This window comes from Saccopteryx bilineata, chromosome 6 (genome assembly GCF_036850765.1).
Source record: "Saccopteryx bilineata isolate mSacBil1 chromosome 6, mSacBil1_pri_phased_curated, whole genome shotgun sequence".
Taxonomy (NCBI): domain Eukaryota; kingdom Metazoa; phylum Chordata; class Mammalia; order Chiroptera; family Emballonuridae; genus Saccopteryx; species Saccopteryx bilineata.
The window spans coordinates 100466497-100489281 of NC_089495.1; the positions used below are offsets into that span (position 1 = coordinate 100466497).

General features: G+C 38.1%; 1 protein-coding gene across 4 annotated transcripts in view; it reads left to right on the plus strand.

The window, feature by feature from the left end:
• The window catches only part of NAA16 (N-alpha-acetyltransferase 16, NatA auxiliary subunit), a 94190-nt gene that overhangs the window by 48708 nt on the left and 22697 nt on the right, over nucleotides 1-22785 (plus strand). For all 4 annotated transcript variants that reach the window (XM_066235960.1, XM_066235963.1, XM_066235962.1 and 1 more), the window contains 3 exons: nucleotides 1931-2003; nucleotides 5634-5803; nucleotides 6145-6297. In XM_066235960.1, the coding sequence (XP_066092057.1) occupies nucleotides 1931-2003; nucleotides 5634-5803; nucleotides 6145-6297 (396 nt within the window). The remainder of the gene's footprint in view (nucleotides 1-1930; nucleotides 2004-5633; nucleotides 5804-6144; nucleotides 6298-22785) is intronic.

The following is a 22785-nucleotide window of genomic DNA, read 5'->3' on the forward strand; positions in this document are numbered from 1 at the left end:
ATACTGAGCCCTGAGACATAGGTAGTTAGGACTTCCTGAAGAGAAGCTGGTTGATGGGCCAGTTTGTCCCTCTGAAACACAACTCAAATCACCTGTACCCCCAGATCAAACAGCACAGAGCAAAACTTTAAAATTTCAAGAACTCTTTAAGATTCTTTGGGTACTCAATTTGGAAATATGTATTTATAAATATGTTGCTTAATACCACATAAGGTTGTAATAAATCTGTCCCTCCTAAAACTTCCTTTACTTTTTCCTTTCTCACATACTTGCTTTCACTGGTGTCCCCCCAATACACGTGCATGTTTAATGCTTACCCTTTCCAAATTTTGGTGCACTTAGTATATTTTTAATGGTCTAGCTGATTTAATGTGTACCTCTTGGAGTTCTGTGCATTAAAAATGATAGGGGAAAGGTTACTGTTTTTTTCTAGTGTTAATATAAACCTATGAGTCAATAAAATTTACCCCTCAGTAATAAGAATTGCCCTTTAGTTCTATATACTGATGACCAATGTAGCCGGAGTAGTTAAAAGCTAAACTCTGTGGAGCTTTGTTGTTTGGGTTAAATTCTGATTCTGCCATTATGTACTTTCAGTATATTTTTATTTTTCCTTTGCATGCATAAAGCACTTGTGAAACTTAATGGCTTATTGCTGCTGTTGTTAACATGTCTGGTATATATACTTTTTTCTCTGGTGGTATTATTAGCATTCCAATTTATAAAAACTAGAAAACTTTTAAATTCTCACTATTAAGATAATACCATATCGGTCAGACACTTTTAAAATTTTTAATAGTTTTCCTTCACTTTTGACATTTTTTTTTGAAGTTCACAAAAAAACAGTTATATATTTCAACTTATTCTGAACAGTTAACATCAATAGGCATGTATTTAATACCAACAGTACATATAAGCTGTTTCGTTTTCTGCCACTTCTAATTCAGGTCACTTTTCATTTGGTACTTTTAGAGCATTGCACATTTTGTAGTGCATTTTATATTTTTGTTCTACCTGAATGTATAGTAGCATTGAAATTCAAATCTGTTTATCAAAGTGATCACTAAAAACAATGGTAGCTTAAACATTTACTTATTTCTTTTAATTAAGCTAGAGCAAGAGAGGCAGAGAGACAGACTCCTGCATGTGCCCCAATTAGGATCCACTGGGCAAGCTCCCTATGGGGCAATGCTCTGCCCATCTGGGGCATTGCTCTGTTGCTTGGCAACTGAGGGAGCCATCTTCAGAGTCCAGGGACAACTCGCTCGAACCAATCTAGCCATGGCTGCAAAAGGAGAGAGAGAGAGAGTGAGAGAGAGGAAGGGCAAGGGGTGGGGAAGCAGATGACTGCTTCTCCTGTGTGCCCTGACTGGGAATGGAACCTAGAACATCCACACGCTGGGCCGATGCTCTGCCACTGAGCCAGCTGGTCAGGGCCAGTTTAAACGTTTAGTTAGGAGTTTACTTAACCTATTCTTTCATCAACTCACTGTATAGTTTGAATCAATTTTATTTCATTTTATGATGAGTGACACTTTAGAGAATTTGAATATATAATGGTTTCCAACTTCACAGTATAACAGCGGGAACAAAAAGCAGATTAACTGTTAATAATAAATTGTACAAATATGTTTATTGGCAAAAAGAAAAAAGATTTTGTAGTATCTGGTGGTAATTTGTCCTTCAAAACCTGAAACTGCTTATTGGGATGAGAAATTAATGAGATTCTGTTTCATTAATAAAGAGATCAGTGTACTTTCTGTGTTTTTTTCCCTTTACTTTTCCCCCACATGGGGAGGGGGGAAGAGCAAACACCCTAGTAGTTAATTTATAATTTTGAAATAAGCTGTTTATTGTTTACAAATCTAATTTAATCCTAAATAAATATACCTTTAGTAAAATATTTAAAATTGTGTGTTTTTTTAAACAGATTTCTGTAATCCAGGAGCTTGTTACTAATTATGAAGCCTCTCTTAAAATGTGTGACTTTTATAGTCCTTATGGTAAGTTTAAATTAGATTCAGTTGGAATTTGATTACTCATTTCAATCTATTTTTAATTCAATTTCAGTACTGTAAAACTATCTTATTTTTATCACGTACATGCTACATGATAGCTATTTACTGAGTAGATTTGAATTAATGAATGAACTAAGAAGAGCCCTTTATTTAACTTAAATTTCCCATAATATTGTGAGGTGGCAGTTAACTCTATTTTAAAATGTGAGTAAACAGACTTGAGGGACTGAGGAGCTTGCCAAAGATGATGCAGTTAGTTTATATAGAAATGTATTTTTACTGAATTCATTTTTTTTTTTAAATTTAAGTACTGTATAATTTGGCCCTGGCTGGTGGCACAGTGGATAGAGTGTTATCCCAAAGTACCAAGATTGCTGGTTTGATCCCAGGGTCACTGGCTCAAGCCCAGGGTTGCCAGCTAGATCCCCAGATCGCTGATCTGGAGGTTTCCTACTTGATCCCGGAGTTGCTGGCTCAATTCTAAGGTTGCTAGTTCAAGTCTGGGTCAGGGCTTGACCCCAAGGGTGCTTGTTGACACCTGAGGTCCCTGATTGGAGCCCTAGTCAGGGAACATAAGAGGTTATGACTGGCACAACCAAGTGGAACAGTGAGTTCTCTCTCTCTCTCCTTTCTCTTCTTTCTCTCAAAAAAATAAAAATCCTTGCCTGACCAGGTGGTGGTGCAGTAGATAGAGTGTTGACCTGGGATGCTGAGGTTCCAAACCCCAAGGTCGCTGGCTTGAGTGTGGGATCGGAAATAGTCCCATGGTTGCTGGCTTGAAGCCCATGGTCACTGGTTTAAACCCAAAAGTTGCTGGCTTGAGCAAGGGGTCCTTGGCTCAGCATAGCCCCCTCTATCCTCCCTCGCCCTTCAAGGCACATAGAGAAGCAATCAATGAACAACTAAAGTGCTGCAATTGCAAGTTGATTCTTCTCCTCTCTCTCCCTTCCTGTCTGTCTCTCTCTCTCAAAAAAAAAAAACAAAAAAAACCCCCCAAAAAGCTGTATAATTTGGTTCTCTGTTTCTCTGTTTGTAGGAGCATATGTAAATCAAGGCAACTTAGGAAACATTCTAGCCCTGGCCAGTTGGCTTAGCGGTGGAGTGTCAGCTCGATGTGTGGAAGTCCCAGGTTCGATTCTTGGTCAGGGCACACAAGAGAAGCACCCATCTGCTTCTCCACCCTTCCCTTCTCCTTTCTATCTTTCTCTTCCCCTCCCACAGCCAAGTCTCCATTGGAGCAAAATTGGCCCGATGCTAAGGACAGCTCCATGGCCTCTGCCTCAGGCTCTAGAATGGCTCTGGCTGCAATGGAGCAATGCCCCAGATGGGCAGAGCATCGCCCCTGGTGGGCATGCCGGGTGGATTCCGGTCAAGCGCATGCGGGAGTCTGTCTGACTGCCTCCCTGCTTCTAACTTCGGAAAAAATACAAAAAAAAAAAAAAAAAAAAAAAAAGCCTAGGGCATGCCGGGTGGATTCCGGTCAAGCGCATGCGGGAGTCTGTCTGACTGCCTCCCTGCTTCTAACTTCGGAAAAAATACAAAAAAAAAAAAAAAAAAAAAAAAAGCCTAGGGCATGCCGGGTGGATTCCGGTCAGACTCATGCAGGAGTCTGTCTGACTGCCCCCCCTGCTTCTAACTTCAGAAAACAAACAAAGAAAGCCTAAAAGAAAACATTCTAGGTTGCTTTCAGTCATGCAGATGGTAACTTTAGTCTGGTTTCTTCATGTGTTTTATACATGTCATTATTACTCTTATTTCTGTTAGTTTGAAACAGAGTCCATATTAACAGACACAGAAGTAAGTTGAATAACAAACCCTTGTGTCCCTATAACCCAGCTTCTGTTATAACCATTCTGCCAGTCTTATTTGAAGTACCTCTGTCTATTCTTTTTCTAGAATATTTTAATCCATTTTTAAAATTTCTTTTTTCCATTGATTTGAGAGAGTGAGGTGGGGGAAGAGAGAGAGAGAGAGAGAGAGAGAGAAGCATCAACTCGTTTCACTTAGTTCCATTCAGTTGTGCACTCATTCATTGCCTCTTGTTCGTGTCCTGATGGAGGATTGGACCTGGAACCTCTGTGTGCTGGGATGCTTTAGCCACTGAGCCACCTAGCCAGGGCCTGGAGTATTTTTAAAGCAGACATGACCGTAGTATGCAGTTCTGTTTAAACGCTTACAGATGATGTAACCATAATACTATCTCACACAAAATTAAATCTCATACCATGATATCTAACAACTACTGTGCATGCAAATTTCCCTGATTATCTTAAAAAATGTCTTTGTATAATTTGTTTATTTGAATCTGGATCCAGCTAAAGTTCACACTTGATTTTTATGTCTCTGATATTTTTAATCGTGTGTAGTGTCTTCCCGTCCCTTAAAAAAATGTTCTTTGCTGAAAGGTTTTTGTCTTATGAAATGTCCCATATTCTGGATTTGGCTGATTTGTTGTCTCATGGTATCACTTAATATATTAACCATATTTCTTGTAAACTTATAGTTTATTTAACATCCTGATTAGATTCAGATTCTATGTTAACACTTCATACATGCTGCATAGTACTTCCTGTTGTTTCACAACTGGAGGCAAAAGACATTATTTCTCTCTTTGTGATGTTAAGTTGAAGTGGTTCAACAGTAACAGCCTGATCTGCCTATTATAGTAGAGTTTCTTCTCATCAGCCTCTCACCTAGGATTTTAGCAGCTACTGAAAATCATTGTTCCAATCTCTTATGTTATTCAAATCATCGTTTCTTTTGTATTTATTAGTTGGAAATCTTACAAAAAAGTTCCCTCATCAAATATTCAGTTCCCTTGAAGTTTATGGAAGAGGAGCAAAATAAATGCTGGGCTTCTTGCCTTTATTTATTACTTGTTTTTAAATTTATACAGATTTGTTTATTTGTATGTTGTCATTTTATTTGGTCAGCTAGCCTAGGAGACCTATGTTTTTCTGATGTACTATGAGTAAATTATCTTTTTGACTCTTCCTCATTTTACACCTTTAGGTCTTTTTTCTGAAATCTGTTTTGAGAGCTTGTATCTACTCTGTTGTAGCTTGAGGGCACAGAGTGGGGAACAGTAGAGTTCAGCTGCTTGTATGTGACTGCTTTGGTCACAAAGGGTACTTCTGTCTTGTCAGGAATGTGCCTTCTTCATAACCTTCAACTTTGGGTTTCCCTGAGTTAATGTCAACGCCTCGACACTGCTAAGCCCCATCAGTTCTTGCTTTCGTAGAAATCCTGCAATGGTAGTTAGGTACATCTTTTCTCCAAGCTATTTCCCTTGACTTTTTTCATGGGTCTGCTGCCCTACATTTGCAGCCTTGAGAATTCAGTTAGATTAATTTACCTTCTTTCCCAGCACTGTTTCTTTGGAGTGAGGGTAGGGGCTAGAAGCCTGTGAAACTATATTGTTTCTCTACTTGACTGCCACTTTTTGAACTTGATGGCATGAAGTTATACTTCTTTCTGTTGAATTGGTCATTTTGGCTGGATTTTTACTGTTTATTATTGTAACAATTATTAATTTCATTATGCTTTTGGGGGGGAGTATGTGATGTATCCTTTACTTTGCCTTCTTCCCAATGATTAATATTTGTTTGATTGCAGAGAATGGGGAGAAGGAACCCCCAACAACACTACTCTGGGTCCAGTATTTCCTGGCACAGCACTTTGATAAACTGGGGCAGTATTCTTTGGCTTTGGATTATATTAATGCTGCAATTGCTAGTACTCCAACTCTAATAGAATTATTCTATATGAAAGCAAAAATTTACAAGGTAAAATCCTATACATGGTTTTATGAATAATTGAAGAATTTAACCACTTAAAAGCCCTCAGAGTTATTTCTGTGTAGACATAACTTTTGTGGCATTCTGAAATATTCTAATGCTCTAATAATCCTAAATAGTTTTAGGTTGCATAATTGTGTATTTAGTATTAATCATTTGATTCAGCTCTTAGTACGTGTGAATTTTCATTTATCTGAAGATTTCTAGATAAATTTTACAGAAGTGGTACCAGTTTTCTAATTTGTTTCTATAAACTGTTGCTATTTGTATTGCACCCATATTCTCTTCATCACAAACTATAAGTTCTTTAATACTTTTATCTCTTAAAGCATATAGGTAACCTCAAAGAAGCGGCAAAGTGGATGGATGAAGCACAGTCTTTAGACACGGCTGATAGATTCATCAATTCCAAGTGTGCAAAATATATGCTTCGAGCAAATATGATAAAAGAAGCAGAGGAAATGTGCTCCAAGTTCACAAGGGTAGGAAATAGCATGTAATTGACTGAATCCGTGAAATTAAACTTAAGTTCTACGGTGATTTCTGAAGTTTGCCACCAGTTCTTTAGAGTTCATCTTTGATTTTTTTTAAAAATCCCATTTAGCTCATATCCTAAGTATGGTTTCTTACTGAGGTTGAGTGTGTGTGTTTACAAATGCTTCTGATAGGGGATGGCTAAAAAGCAATAGCAGAAGCAAAATGCCTTTATACAAAAATAAGCAGTATACCATACTTTAGTGAATGTATATAATATTTGATTTACAGTTCTTTGTCTCTAGGAATTTGTGACTGCTCTTCAATTTCTCTTTTACAGTGTCTTATTTCATACTTGCTCATAGAATTTTATGTAGGAGTAAGGTTCATGGACTACTAGTCTGTGTGTCATTTGAGAATTTAAGTTCTCTGAAATTGTTGGGCTAAATGTTTATTCCTTTCCTTTCTGTCCTTCACAATTCTTTCAATCCTTTTAACAGACTTTCTGTTATAGTATTCTAATAATACATTTATGGTTAAAAATATAAGTAGACTAATGGAATAGAATAGAAAGTGGAAAAACACACTCAGATGTATTTGGAAACTTGGTATACAACCAGAGGTGCTTTAAAAATCAGAGATGAAATGATAGTGCTGGGACAATTAGTTATTTGGGTTGAAAAAAATAAAATGGCATCCTTATGCTGCACATAGATTAGTCCAAGATGAATTAAGGATCTAAGTATGGAAAGCAAATTTTTCAAACTTTTGTAAGAAAATGTAGAAGTTTATCTTTAAGGTTTGAGGTAGTAAACATTTCTTAAGACACCAGAAGCATAAAGTGCAAGAGTAATTGACACACTTGACAATATTAAAATTCAAGATAATGTATAACAGAATAACCATAAGCAAAGTAAGAAGATTAAACCATGGAATTGGAGAAGGTATTTCCAACCCATATAATGATAAAAGAATTTATAGTGAACTCTGAATAATTCACTGAAATAATTATATAACATATATTGAATGTAAAATTGAGGCATAATGAGGAAACCATTGTTGCAAATTTTGATTTCCAAGTTTTCATTAAGATTCTTTGAAATAAATGATTTACATTTTCAAGTACATTACATACAGAGTAGATGGCTTTAGTGCTGGTATTTACAGGTAAGTTATTTAGGATGAACATAAGTTACCATTGAGTTCTGTGGTGCTAATTCATTGCTACTGCAACATCAGTGTGCCACCTTCCTTAAAAGTTAATTAGAAGGATACCAAGATGGCAACGGAGTAGGCAGACACACAGACTTCCAGCTCACACCACCAAACTGGATTACAAATTAATTTAGGAACAATCAGTGTGAAAAGTCAACTTTGGACTATAAGAACAGGTTTCAAAAACTAAGGAGCAAAGAAGACACACCAAGACTGGTAGGGAATACGGGGCATGGTGGGAGCTTCCCTGCTTCCAGGAACAAAGAGGTGGTGGTGAGGCTGAGACCCAGAAGGCCTCTAATTACAAGGAGAAGAGTAGAAAATATCGCTCACAGCCACCTGCCTGGGGAACTGGGAACAAGCTATGCTGAGAGGGCTGGCTTGTCTTTCAAAAGGAAAGTGGGGAGAGACAGATGGTTAGGGGCAGAGGAATACATGGGATGACCTGAAAAGCTGACTCATCCAGTGCGGAGGCAGCCATAACTGGGGAGGGGTTGGTCCCTCCACACAGCACAAGCCTAAAGTGGTTCCGGGTGACCCACCTCCAGAAAGCTCTCCAGCTCCAATCAGTGCAACACAATACAGCTGAAAACAGGAAGTGAGGAGGAGAGACAGTAACTCAGGTCTCCATGGATATCTGAGATACACTTCCCACTACTGAAGCAGAGAAAGCACCCTGCCCTGGAGAAAGCACCCTGCCCTGGGAGAGAAGCTGGCAGATCAAGCCTTCAGAGTCTCATGTTACACTCACCGCATTTCAGGATACAGTTTCAAATAAGCCCCTTACTGAGATCAGTAAACAAGATTACCACCGAGTTAATAAAACTGAGAAGAAAACAAACAAATCAAGACTTCAAAGCAGCACTACTAGGTAAGGAGATCACAACTGGAAGAAGCCTATAAGTCATACAGAAAATAATGGGTAGGCAGAGAAGCATAAGTCATATGCTTCAACGAGATAAGTCCACAGGAACAGTCCTGGATGAATCAGAAGTAATCAAATTACCAGATGCAGAGTATAAAATGATGATTGTTAGGAGGCTTAACGATTTCAAAGCTACAATGGATAGACTTAATGAACACTTCAATAAAGAAATTGTAAGCATCAAAAATAACATAGATATAAAGAAGAACCAGACAGAAATGACAAACACAATATCTGAAATGAAGACTACACTAGAAGGAATTAAAAGCAGGCTGGATGAAGTAGAGGATTGAATCAGTGACTTAGAGGACAAGTGAAAACACAGAAGTAGAAAAGCAAAAAGAAAAGAGAATCAAAAAGTCCAAGGAAACCCTAAGAGAGCTCGGTGACAACATGAAGAGAAACTATATCCACATAATAGGGGTTCCTGAAGAAGAGAAAGAACAAGGACTTGAGAAGCTCTTTGAAGAAATTATAGATGAAAAATCTCCCAAAATTGATGCAGGAAAGAGTCACAAAAGTTCAAGAAGCAGTGAGAACCCCATTAAAAAAGAATCCAGGCCCTGGCCAGTTGGCTCAGTGGTAGAGCGTTGGCCTGGCGTGCGGGGGACCCGGGTTTGATTCCTGGCCAGGGCACATAGGAGAAGCGCCCATTTGCTTCTCCACCCCCCCTCCTTCCTCTCTGTCTCTCTCTTTCCCTCCCGCAGCGAGGCTCCATTGGAGCAAAGATGGCCTGGGCGCTGGGGATGTCTCCTTGGCCTCTGCCCCAGGCGCGAGAGTGGCTCTGGTCGCAACAGAGCAACGCCCGGGAGGGGCAGAGCATTGCCCCCTGGTGGGCAGAGCATCGCCCCTGGTGGGCATGCCGGGTAGATCCCAGTCGGGCGCATGCGGGAGTCTGTCTGACTGTCTCTCCCCGTTTCCAGCTTCAGAAAAATACAAAAAAAAAAAAAAAAAAGAATCCAAAGAGACCCACACCAAGACATATCAATCAAAATACCAAAGCTAAGAGATAAAGAATATTAATAGCTGTAAGAGAAAATCAGTCAATCACCTACAAAGGAACACCCATAAGGATGACATCTGATTTCTCAACAGAAACACTTGAGGCCAGAAGGGATTGGCAAGAAATAGTCAAAGTAATGCAGAACAAGAACCTACAACTAAGACTTCTTTATCCAGCAAGACTAGTTTAAAATTGAAGGAGAAATAAAAAACTTCCCAGACAAAAAAAACCCTCAAGGAGTTTATCACAACCAAACCAATGCTGCCAGAAATGTTAAGGGGCCTGCTGTAGACAGAACAAAGCAGGAAAAAATATATATACATAGTAAAAGAGAAATATAGATTTAAAAGAAAAAAAAAGGCAATAAACAACTACATATCAATAATAACCTTAAATGTAAATGGAATAAATGCTTCAATCGAAAGACATAGGGTAGATGAATGGATAAGAAAACAGGACCTGTACATATGATGTGTACAGGAGACCCACTTCAAAACAAAAGATACACATAGACTGAAAGTAAAGAGATGGAAAAAAATATTTCATGCAAATGAAAATGAAAAAAAAGGTGGAGTAGCAATACTTATATCTGACAAAATAGACTTTAAAACAAAGACTATAGTAAGAGATAAAGGAGGTCACTACATAATGATAAAGGGAGCAATTAAACAGGAAGATATAACCGTTATAAATATCTATGTGACTAATATAGTAGCACCTAAATATACAAATCAGATTTTGATGGACATAAAAGGTGAAATCAACCACAATACTAAGATAGTAGGGCATTTTAATACCCTACTGACATCAATGGATACATCCTCAAGAAAGAAAATTAAGAAAGAAACAGCAGAATTAAGGGACACACTAGATCAACTGGATTTAATAGATATCTTCAGAACCTTTCACCCTAAAGTAGCAGAATATACATTCTTCTCAAGTATGCATGGTACATTCTCTAGGATAGACCACATATTGGGGCATAAAATGAGTCTCCACAAATTTAAGAAGATTGAAATCATATCAAGTATCTTCTCTGACCACAATGGCATGAAACTAGAAATCAACTACAATAGGAAAACTGAAAAACACTCAAACACTTGGAAACTAAACAGCATGTTATTAAACAACAAATGGGTCAACAATGAGATCAAGGAAGAAATAAAAAATTTTCTTGAAACAAATGAAAGTGAGCATACAACTCAAAATCTGTGGGACACAGCAAAAGTAGTCCTGAGAGGGAAGTTCATAGCTCTACAGGCATACCTTATTAAGCTAGAAAAAGCTCAAATAAACAACTTAATCCTGCAACTAAAAGAACTAGAAAAAGAACAGCAAGTAAAGCCTAGAGGAAGTAGAAGGAAGGAAACAATAAAAATCAGAACAGAAATAAATGACATAGAGACTAAAAAAACAATACAGAGGGTCAATGAAACTAATAGCCAGTTCTTTGAAAAAGTAAACAAGATCGATGAACCCTTAGCCAGACTCACAGGGAAAAAAAGAGAAAGGACTCAAATAAATAAAATTAGAAACGAGGGTGGAGAAGTAACAACGGACATAGCAGAAATACAAAATATTGTAAGAAAATACTATGAAGAACTGCATGCCAAAAAATTAGATAACCTAGGTGAAATGGACAAATTCCTTGAAAATTACAATGTTTCAAAAATCAATCTGGGAGGTCGGATGCCAGAGAAATGGCGCTGTGAGTAGTGCGACCTACAAATCCCCCAAAAATTTCAACAAGTTCATCAACTAGAGACAGAAAAATTTATCCTTGGAGTGTCCGGGATTTCCACACACTGAAGGCGAAGGTAGGGTCGAGCAAAATATTGACTAAATATATAATCAACCCTGAAGGAAATAAGTCGGACAAAAAAACACTCTGCCTTCCTCACTAACCTGAGCAAAGGCTGCTTTCACTTGGAACTGAGAGTTGGGGGTGGCTAAGGGTGTGGAGGAGGTTGGGCTGCAGCATGGACTTTCGTTCAAGCTGAGGAAAGAGTGTTCCTGTGGTGAATCAGCCCCCGTGAGCAAACGCACGTGCTGCGAGCAATCGCCCACTCGCCGCGAGCATCCCAGTTGCCCATGTGCCACGAGCATCCCTGCCACTGGTGGGCCGCCAGCAACCCAGCTGCCTGCGCGTAGGGTGAGCAACCAGCCACGCACGAGCAGCCGCCAGCGCCACAGGCAGCAGCTGCCAGCAGCGCATGGCGAGTGCGCCAAAGTGAACTTCCCTACACCCTAGCTTCTCCAGGTGGGTGGGGCACCTCACCCAGCCATTCAAGCTAACAATCAATCATCGGGGGAGGGGTGCACAGGCAGCTTGCAGTCCTTTCTGTAGCAAATCGGCAGATCCAATTGCTGAAATTAGCTGAACCCACAGTCTGCTCACCTCCCAACTGACCTACGTGGCTCTAACTGACAAGATCTCTCTCAGTTCAGCGATCTAAGACAAGAGGCATATTTTTTAGTGCCTCTTGCTAAAGGGGTGGGGGCAACTTCTGATTGGCAGAGCTTTCATACTCAGGGATATATGCTAAAAAGAGGGACTTAGCAGATGTTAAGACCTCCTGTACTGCAGGCAGCGACTAGTGCATCTTCTTCCCAGCAAAAACAGGCTACAAAGTGTGGAAAGCCTGGGGAGAGTGTTCCCACAGAGTGCTAGGCTGCTTAACAGGCCTGGAGGCTCATAGAAAGTTACCTTGAGAGCAATTGGCTCCCAGCCCCACCTGATTATGCTGGCGGCTCTGATTGCCAGAGCCTTACCCAGAGCCCTGCTTTGAGTAGGGATAGAGTGGGGATTTGCCAGCTCTTTGAGCCTCTTACTCCCCAGGCAAAGGCAGCGGCAGCCTCATAGCTGGATCATCAGGCTGCTAATTCAGGAAGGAGAGACTAGAAGAGAGGTTCCAGGAAAACAGACTCTCTCATTGTCAGAGCCTGCAAACGCTAACAAGCCTTGACTACCAACGAGAGTGAAGCCTAATATATGACATCGCTGTAGAGTCTCATCAACTGCTAATCTCTACCTAAGTGTGCCATGGGGGCAGAGCCTGGGGTACAGAGTCACCGACCAGGAAGAGGGAGAGGAAAGAAAAAGGAAGAAATTAACCTCTCAAAATCAAGAAAAATCCACAGACTTTATAACTTGTTCCACTATTTTTTTGTTTCTTTCATCATCTTGCCTTTATTATTATTATATTTCCTCCACCTTGGTCCTTTTATTCTCTGCCCATCTTATTCTGTCCTCTTCTTGATCTACACTACCCATAAGTGTTACATTTTATTTCTTTTCTTCTTCCTTACTCTCCATGAGCGTTACACTCCAAAACCCTTAACTCTCTCTCCCTCTTTTTTTTTTTCTTTTCCTTTTCCCCTTTTTCTTATTTCTCCCTCTCTATTAGTTTCTTCTTTTCTCCTTTTACTTTTCCTCTCATTCAATCCTCAATCATGAACAAATTATTTAATTTGGGACTCAAGTTTTTTTTTTCTTTTGTGGCATTTTGGGTATTTTTTACTTTGCCTTTTAACTCATTAGCATTCCTCCCAACCCAGGATCTTCATTTTATTTAGTTTTTGCTCTACGTAATACAATAGTTTTTTTTCCTTTTTCCTGTTTCCCTCTTATCCCTCTCATTATATATCTTAGTTGAACATCATTTACAAGCAAATCATTTTATACTTGACCCAAATTTTTTCCTTTTTTGCATTTTGTGGGTCTCTACTTCCTTTTTTGCCCATTGAACACTTCCCCCCAACTCAGGCCCTCCGTTATAGGCAGTTTTTGTTCCATTTAGCATAATATAATTCACAGTTCATCACGATATTTTCCTAAGGAGGAGGGAAGAGGAGGGGAAGACAAGAAAAAAAAGGGGGGGAATAATAAATTATTTTTTTGTGTGTTTTTCTCCAAATTTTTTTCCATTTTTTTTACGTTTTTTTAAACTTTTTATTCTTTATTAATTGTCATTAGTGCTATTAACAAGACCGCCCTCAGATGCCATTAAGAAAAAGGAAATCAAATATCATGGATACAAAAGATAGACAAGTAGCACAGATAGATATGGAAAAATCTATGGAAAAAAAATTTAATATATTGGAAACCTTGGAGCTAAATGACAGAGAATTTAAAATAGAAATCCTAAAAATACTCAGAGATATCCAAGAAAACACAGAAAGGCAATTTAGAGAGTTCAGAAAATAACTCAACGAACACAAAGAATATATTACCAAGGAAATTGAAACTATAAAAACAAATCAAACAGAGATGAAAAACTCAATTCACGAGCTGAAAAACGAGGTAACAAGCTTAGCTAATAGAACAGGCCAGATAGAAGAGAGGATTAGTGAAATAGAAGACAAACAACTTGAGGCACAACAGAGAGAAGAAGAGGGAGACTCAAAAATTAAAAAAAATGAGAGCCTGACCAGGAGGTGGCGCAGTGGATAGAGCATCGGACTGGGATGCAGAGGACCCGGGTTCGAGACCCCAAGCTCGCCAGCTTGAGTGTGGGCTCATCTGGTTTGAGCAAAAGCCCACCAGCTTGAACCCAAGGTTCAAGGGGGTTACTCAGTCTGCTGAAGGCCCGTGGTCAAGGCACATATGAGAAAGCAATCAATGAACAACTAAGGTGTTACAATGCGCAATGAAAAACTAATGATTGATGCTTCTCATCTCTCTCTGTTCCTGTCTGTCTGTCCCTGTCTATCCCTCTCTCTGACTCACTGTCTCTGTAAAAAATAAATTTTATTAAAAAAAATGAGAAAGCCCTACAGGAATTGTCTGACTCCATCAAAAAGAATAACATAAAAATAATAGGTATATCAGATGGAGAAGAGAGAGAAAATGGAATGGAGAATATATTCAAACAAATAATAGACGAGAACTTCCCAAGCCTGTGGAAAGAACTAAAGCCTCAAATTCAAGAAGCAAACAGAACACCGAGTTTTCTTAACCACAACAAACCTACTCCAAGGCACATCATAATGAAATTGGTACAAACCAATGACAAAGAAAAAATTCTCAAGGCAGCCAGGGAAAAGAAGAATACAACATATAAAGGAAAGCCTATTAGATTATCATCAGATTTCTCAGCAGAAACTCTACAAGCTAGAAGAGAGTGGACCCCAATATTTAAAGTCCTGAAAGAGAGGAACTTCCAGCCAAGAATACTATACCTATCAAAGCTATCCTTCAAGTATGAAGGTGAAATAAAAACATTCACAAATACAGAAAAGATGAGGGAATTTATCATCAGAAAACCCCCACTCCAGGAAATACTAAAGAGGATTTTCCAACCAGATTCAAATAACAAAACAAAACAAAACCAGAAGTAAAAGCTCCACCAAGAACACAATGAAACCAAACTTAAACTGTGACAACAAAAGCAAAAAAAAGGGGAGAGGATGGAGATTAACAGTAGCAAAGGACGATGAAGTGCAGAAACACTCATATACAGGGTACTACAATGAATATGGTAGGTACCCTTTTCATTACTTAATGGTAACCACCCTTGAAAAAACCACCACAGAAGCACATGGCTTAAAAAAGGTAGGAACAGAGGAAAGAAGTATGGAATACAAACAAACAAAAACAAATGATAGAAAAACAAAAGAGAAGAATCAAACAAGATACAAAACTAACAGAAAGCAATTTATAAAATTCAATAGGGAACCAAAAGTGTCAATAATTACACTAAATGTAGATAGATTAAACTCACCAATAAAAAGACACAGAGTGGCAGAATGGATTAAAAAAGAAAATCCAACTGTATGCTGCCTACAAGAAACACATCTAAGCAACAAGGATAAAAACAAATTCAAAGTGAAAGGCTGGAAAACAATACTCCAAGCAAATAACATCCAAAAAAAAAGCAGGCGTAGCAATACTCATATCTAATAATGCTGACTACAAGACAGCAAAAGTACTCAGAGTAAAAATGGTCATTTCATAATGATTAAGGGGGTGCTGAATCAAGAAGACATAACAGTCCTTAATATATATGCACCAAACCAAGGAGCACCAAAATATATAAGACAGCTACTTATTGACCTAAAAACAAAAACTGACAAAAATACAATCATACTTGGAGACCTCAATACACCGCTGATGGCTCTAGATCGGTCATCCAAACAGAAAATCAATAAAGATATAGTGGTCTTAAACGAAACACTAGAGAACCTGGATATGATACACATCTACAGGACACTTCATCCCAAAGTGACAGAGTATACATTTTTCTCTAGTGTACATGGAACATTCTCAAGAATTGACCATATGTTGGGCCATAAAAATAATATCAGGAAATTTAAAAAAATTGAAATTGGGCCCTGGCCGGTTGGCTCAGTGGTAGAGCGTCGGCCTGGCATGCAGAAGTCCTGGGTTCGATTCCCAGCCAGGGTACACAGAAGCACCCATCTGCTTCTCCACCCCTACTCCTCTCCTTCCTCTCTGTCTCTTCCCCTCCTGCAGCTGAGGCTCCATTGGAGCAAAGATGCCCCGGGCGCTGGGGATGGCTCCTCGGCCTCTGCCCCAGGTGCTAGAGTGGCTCTGGTTGCAACAGAGCGATGCCCCGGAGGGGCAGAGCGTCGCCCCCTGGTGGTCGTGCTGGGTGGATCCCGGTCGAGTGCATGCGGGAGTCTGTCTGACTGTCTCTCCCCGTTTCCGGCTTCAGAAAAATACAGGGAAAAATAAATAAATAAATAAATTGAAATTGTACCAAACATATTTTCTGATCATAAAGCCTTGAAACTAGAATTCAACTCTGAAAAAGAGCAAAAAACCCCCCCAAAAATGTGAAAACTAAACAACATACTTTTAAAAAATGAATGGGTCAAAGAAGAAATAAGCACAGAGATCAAAAGATATATACAGACAACTGAAAATGACAATACGACATATCAGAATCTTTGGGATGCAGCAAAAGTAGTGATAAGAGGGAAGTTCATATCCCTTCAGGCCTATATGAACAAACAAAAGAGAGCCCAAGTGAACCACTTAACTTCACACCTTAAGGAACTGGAAAAAGAAGAACAAAAACAACCCAAAACCAGCCGAAGAAAGGAGATAATAAAAATCAGAGCAGAAATAAATGAAATAGAGAGCAGAAAAACTATAGAAAAAATTAATAGAACAAGGAGCTGGTTTTTTGAAAAGATCAACAAAATTGACAAACCCCTGGCAAGACTTACCAAGGAAAAAAGAGAAAGAACTCACATAAACAAAATCTAAAATGAAAGAGGAGAAATCACCACGGACATTACAGATATACAAAGAATTATTGTAGAGTACTATGAAAAAGTTTATGCCACCAAATTCAACAACCTAGAAAAAATGCATAAATTCCTAGAACAACCTTCCTAGACTGAGTCATGAAGAAGCAGAAAGCCTAAACAGACCAATTAGCAGGGAGAAAATAGAAGAAACTCTTAAAAACCTTCCCAAAATAAAAGTCCAAGCCCAGACGGTCATACTAGTGAATTCTATCAAACATTCAAAGAAGACTTGGTTCCTATTCTACTCAAAGTCTTCCAAAAAATTGAAGAAGAAGCAATACTTCCAAACACATTTTATGAGGCCAACATAACCCTCATACCAAAACCTGGCAAGGACGGCACAAAGAAAGAAAATTACAGACCAATATCTCTAATGAATACAGATGCCAAAATACTAAACAAAATACTGGCAAATCGAATACAACAACATATTTAAAAAAATACATCACGATCAAGTGGGATTCATCCCAGAATCTCAAGGATGGTTCAACATATGTAAAACGGTTAACGTAATACACCATATCAACAAAACAAAGAACAAAAACCACATGATCTTATCAATAGATGCAGAAAAGGCATTCGATAAAATACAACACAACTTTATGTTTAAGACTCAACAAAATGGTTATAGAAGGAAAATATCTCAACATGATAAAGGCCATATATGATAAACCATCAGCCAACATCATATTAAATGGCATAAAACTGAGGACTTTCCACCTTAAATCAGGAACAAGACAGGGTTGTCCACTCTCTTCACTGTTATTTAACGTGGTGCTAGAAGTTCTGGCCAGAGCAATCAGACAAGAGAAAGAAATAAAAGGCATCCATATCGGAAAAGCAGAAGTAAAGGTATCACTTTTTGCAGATGATATGATCCTATACATCGAAAACCCCAAAGACTCCACAAAATGATTACTAGAAACAATAAGCCAATACAGTAAGGTCACAGGATACAAAATTAACATACAAAAGTCCATAGCCTTTCTATATGCCAACAATGAAATATTAGAAAACAAACTCAAAAAAACAATCCCCTTCACGATTGCAACAAAAAAAATAAAATACCTAGGAATAAACATAACAAAGAATGTAAAGGACCTATATAACGAAAACGACAAAGCATTGTTAAAGGAAATCGAAAAAGATACAATGAGATGGAAAAATATTCCTTGTTCTTCGATAGGAAGAATAAATATAATCAAAATGGCCATATTACCCAAAGCAATTTATAAATTTAATGCAATTCCCATCAAAATTCCTATGACATTTTTTAAAGAAATGGAACAAAAAATCATCACATTTATATGGAACTTAAAAAACCCCCGAATAGCCAAAGCAATCCTAAGGAAAAAGAATGAAGCTGGGGTCATTACAATACCTGACTTCAAACTATATTATAGGGCCACGACAATCAAAACAGCATGATATTGGCAGAAAAATAGACACTCAGACCAATGGAAAAGAATAGAAAGTCCAGAAATAAAACCACATATATATGGTCAAATAATTTTTGATAAAGGGGCCAACAACACACAATGGAGAAAAGAAGGCCTCTTCAACAAATGGTGCTGGGAAATCTGGAAAGCCACATACAAAAGAATGAAACTCGACTACAGCTTGTCCCCTTGTACGAAAATTAATTCAAAATGGATCAAAGACCTAAATATAAGACCTGAAACAATAAAGTACATAGAAGACATAGGTACTAAACTCATGGACCTGGGTTTTAAAGAGCATTGTATGAATTTGACTCCAAAGGCAAAAGAAGTGAAGGCAAAGATAAATGAATGGGACTACATCAGACTAAAAAGTTTTTGCTCAGCAAGAGAAACTGACAACAACATACACAGACAGCCAACTAAATGGGAAATGATATTTTCAAACAACAGCTCAGATAAGGGCCTAATATCCAAAATATACAAAGAACTCATAAAACTCAACAACAAACAAACAATCCAATAAAAACATGGGAAGAGGACATGAACAGATACTTCTCCCAGGAAGAAATACAAATGGCCAACAGATATATGAAAAGATGCTCATCTTAATTAGTTATTAGAGAAATACAAATCAAAACTACAATGAAATGTCACCTCACACTTGTTAGATTAGCTATTATCAACAAGACAGGTAATAGCAAATGTTGGAGAGGCTGTGGAGAAAAAGGAACCCTCATTCACTGTTGGTGGGAATGTAAAGTAGTACAACCATTATGGAAGAAAGTATGGTGGTTCCTCAAAAAACTGAAAATAGAACTACCTTATGACCCAGGAATCGCTCTACTGGGTATATACCAAAAAAACTCAGAAACATTGATACGTAAAGACACATGTATCAATGTCCATAGCCCCATGTTCATTGCAGCATTGTTCACAGTGGCCAAGACATGGAAACAACCAAAAAGCCCTTCAATCTTAGACTGGATAAAGAAGATGTGGCACATATACACTATGGAATACTACTCAGCCATAAGAAATGACGACACTGGATTCTTTACAGCAAAATGGTGGGATCTTGATAACATTATATGAAGTGAAATAAGTAAATCAGAAAAAACCAAGAACTTCATGATTCCATACATTGGTGGGACATAAAAACGAGACTAAGAGACATGGACAAGAGTGTGGTGGTTACCAGGAGTGGGGGTGGGGGCACGGGAGGAGAGGAGGAAGAGGGGAAGGGGCGAGGGGCACAAAGAAAACTCGATAGAGGGTGATGGAGGACAATCTGACTTTGGGTGATGGGTATGCAACATAATTGAATGAGAAGATGACCTGGACATGTTTTCTTTGAATATATGTACCCTGATTTATTGATGTCACCCCATAAACATTAATAAAAATTTATTTATCAAAAAAAACAAAAACAACAAAAAAACCCAAAAATCAATCTGAAAGAATCAGAAAACCTAAATAGACTGATTAAAACAAATGAGATTTAAACAGTTATCAAAAAACTCCCAACAAACAAAAGCCCTTGGCTAGATGGCTTCACAGACGAATTCTACCAAACATTCAGAGAAGAACTAATGTCTCTCCTTCTCAAGCTATTTCAAAAAGAGGAGGGAAAACTTAAAACAAGCTCCTTTTATGAGGTGAGCATAATCCTGATTCCAAAGCCAGGCAAAGACACTAGAAAGAAAGAAAACTATAGGCCAATATTCCTGATGAATTTAGATGTTAAAATTCTCAACAAAATATTAGCAAACCGGATCTGGCAATACATGAAAAAAATTATACATCATGATCAAGTGGGATTCATTTTGGGGAGGCAAGGCTGGTACAATATTCTCAAATCAATCAATGTGATTCATCACATAACAAAAGGAAGGAGAAAAACCACATGATAATATCAATAGATGCAGAAAAAGCATTTGATAAAATCCAGCACCCATTTATAATCAAAACTCTCAGCAAAGTGGGAATACAGGGAACATACCTCAACATGATAAAGGCCATCTATGATAGGCCCACAGCCAACATCATACTCAATGGGTAAAAGTTAAAAGCCATCCTCTTAAGATCAGGAACCAGGCAGGGGTGCCCCTTTCACCACTCTTATTCAATATAGTTCTGGAAGTCCTAGCCACAGCAATCAGACAAGAAAAAAAATAAAAGGCATTAAAATCGGAAAAGAAGTAAAACTATCATTATTTACTGATTGTATGATACTGTACATAGAAAACCGTAATGTCTCAGTCAAAAAACTACTTGACCTGATAAAGGAATTCAGCAAGGTGGCAGGATATAAAATTAATACTCAGAAATCAGAGGCATTTTTATACACCAACAATGATCTGTCTGAAAGAGAAAGTAAGAAAACAATCCCTTTCACTATTGGAACAACAAGAAAAAATACCTAGGAGTATATTTAACCAAGGAGGTTAAATACTTGTACTGGGAAAATGATAAAGCATTGATAAAAGAAATCAAGGAAGATACAAACAAGTGGAAGCATATATGGTGTTCATGGCTAGGAAGAATAAACATCATTAAAATGTCTATATTATCCAAAGCAATTTATAAATTCAATGCAATTCCTATTAAAATACCAAGGACATACTTCAAAGATATAGAACACATATTTCTAAAATTCATATGGAACCAAAAAAGAACACGAATAGCCTCAGCAATCCTGAAAAAGAAGAATAAAGTGGGAGGTATCATACTTCCTGATATCAAGTTATACTACAAGACCATTGTACTCAGAACAGCTTGGTACTGGCATAAGAACAGGTATATAGATCAATGGAACAGAACAGAGAACCCAGAAATAAACCCACAGCTTTATGAACAATTGATATTTGACAAGGGTGCTAATAGCATACAATGGAGTAAAGACAGTCTCTTTAAGAAATGGTGTTGGGAAAATTGGACAGCTACCTACAAAAAAATGAAACTAGACCACCAACTTACACCATTCAGAAAAATAATCTCAAAATGGATAAAAGACGTAAATGTAAGTCATGAAACCATAAGCATCCTAGAGGAAAACATAGACAATAAGCTCTGGGACATCACTCACAGCAATATATTTGCTGATGTATCTCCACATGCAAGTGAAATAAAGGACAGGATAAACAAATGGGACTACATCAAACTAAAAAGCTTTTACACAGGTAAAGACAATATGAACAAAATAAAAAGACAACCATACAATGGGAGAACATATTTGACAATATGTCTGATAAGGGGTTAATAACTAAAATTTATAAAGAACTTGTAAAACTTAACACCAGGAAGACAAACAATTCAATCAAAAAACGGGCAAAAGAAATGAATAGATTCTTCTCCAAAGAGGACATACAGATGGCCAATAGGCATATGAAAAAATGATCAACATCACTAATCATTAGAGAAATGCAAATTAAAACCACAATGAGATATCACCTTACACCAGTCAGAATGCTGCTCATCAACAAATCACCACATGATAGGTGCTGGCGAGGATGTGGAGAAAAGGGAACCCTCCTGCACTGCTGGTGGGAATGCAGACTGGTGCAGCCACTGTGGAAAACAGTATGGAGATTCCTCAAAAAAATAAAAATCGAACTGCCTTTTGACTCGGCCATCCCACTTTTGGGAATATATCCCAAGAACACCATATCACTGATTCAAAAGGAGAAATGCAGCCCCATGTTTATGGCAGCATTGTTTACAATAGCCAAGATCTGGAAAAAGCCCAAGTGTCCATCAGTGGATGAGTGGATTAAAAAGCGGCGAGACATATACACAGTGGAATACTATGGGGCCATGAAAAAGAAGGAAATCTTACCTTTTGCAACAACATGGATGGACATGGAAACTATTAAGTTAAGTGAAATAAGCCAGGCAGAGAAAGAAAAATATCATATGACCTCACTCATCTGAGAAATCCGACAAACAATCTGAACTGAGGTGCAGAATAGAGGCAGAGGTGGGATCAAAGTATCCAGAAGGAAAGCAGACAGAGGGAAAGGGGATGATAGGCTGATAGGATGGGATGAGAGCAGAAAAGCAAACCCTGGAGGGAGGGAGGGAGGGCGTTACAGGGAAGGAGACGGGGAATGTACTGGGGAACACGGAAGAGGGGAGGATGTATTTGGGGGGACACTAGAATCTATGTAGACACAATAATAATAATAATAAAAAGTTAATTAGATTCTAGTTGTGACTGATTGTTAATGGAAACCCCTTGTAGTTTAGGAGCCACAGAGTAGCTGGAATTTTTATCATGAAAATTTAACTGCTTTTAAGAATGTCATAAAAACATAAATACATTCACCCACAACTGAATAAGACAAGACAATACAAGTATGGGCAAAGGATATGAGTAGCTCAGAGAAGTGGAAAATCAAATGGCTGATAAAGATGTCAGTGAAGACATCTTTAATTACTAGGTATATGACAAATACAAATAATATATGTACATATATATGAGCTATATGACTATGAAATATATAGCATATGTATTTTTAATTTTTAATTTTTTAAGTGAGAAGCAAGGAGGCAGAGAGACAGACTCCTGCATGTGCCTGACCAAGATCCATGTGGCAAGCCCCCTACCAGGCGATGCTCTGTCTATCTGGAGCCA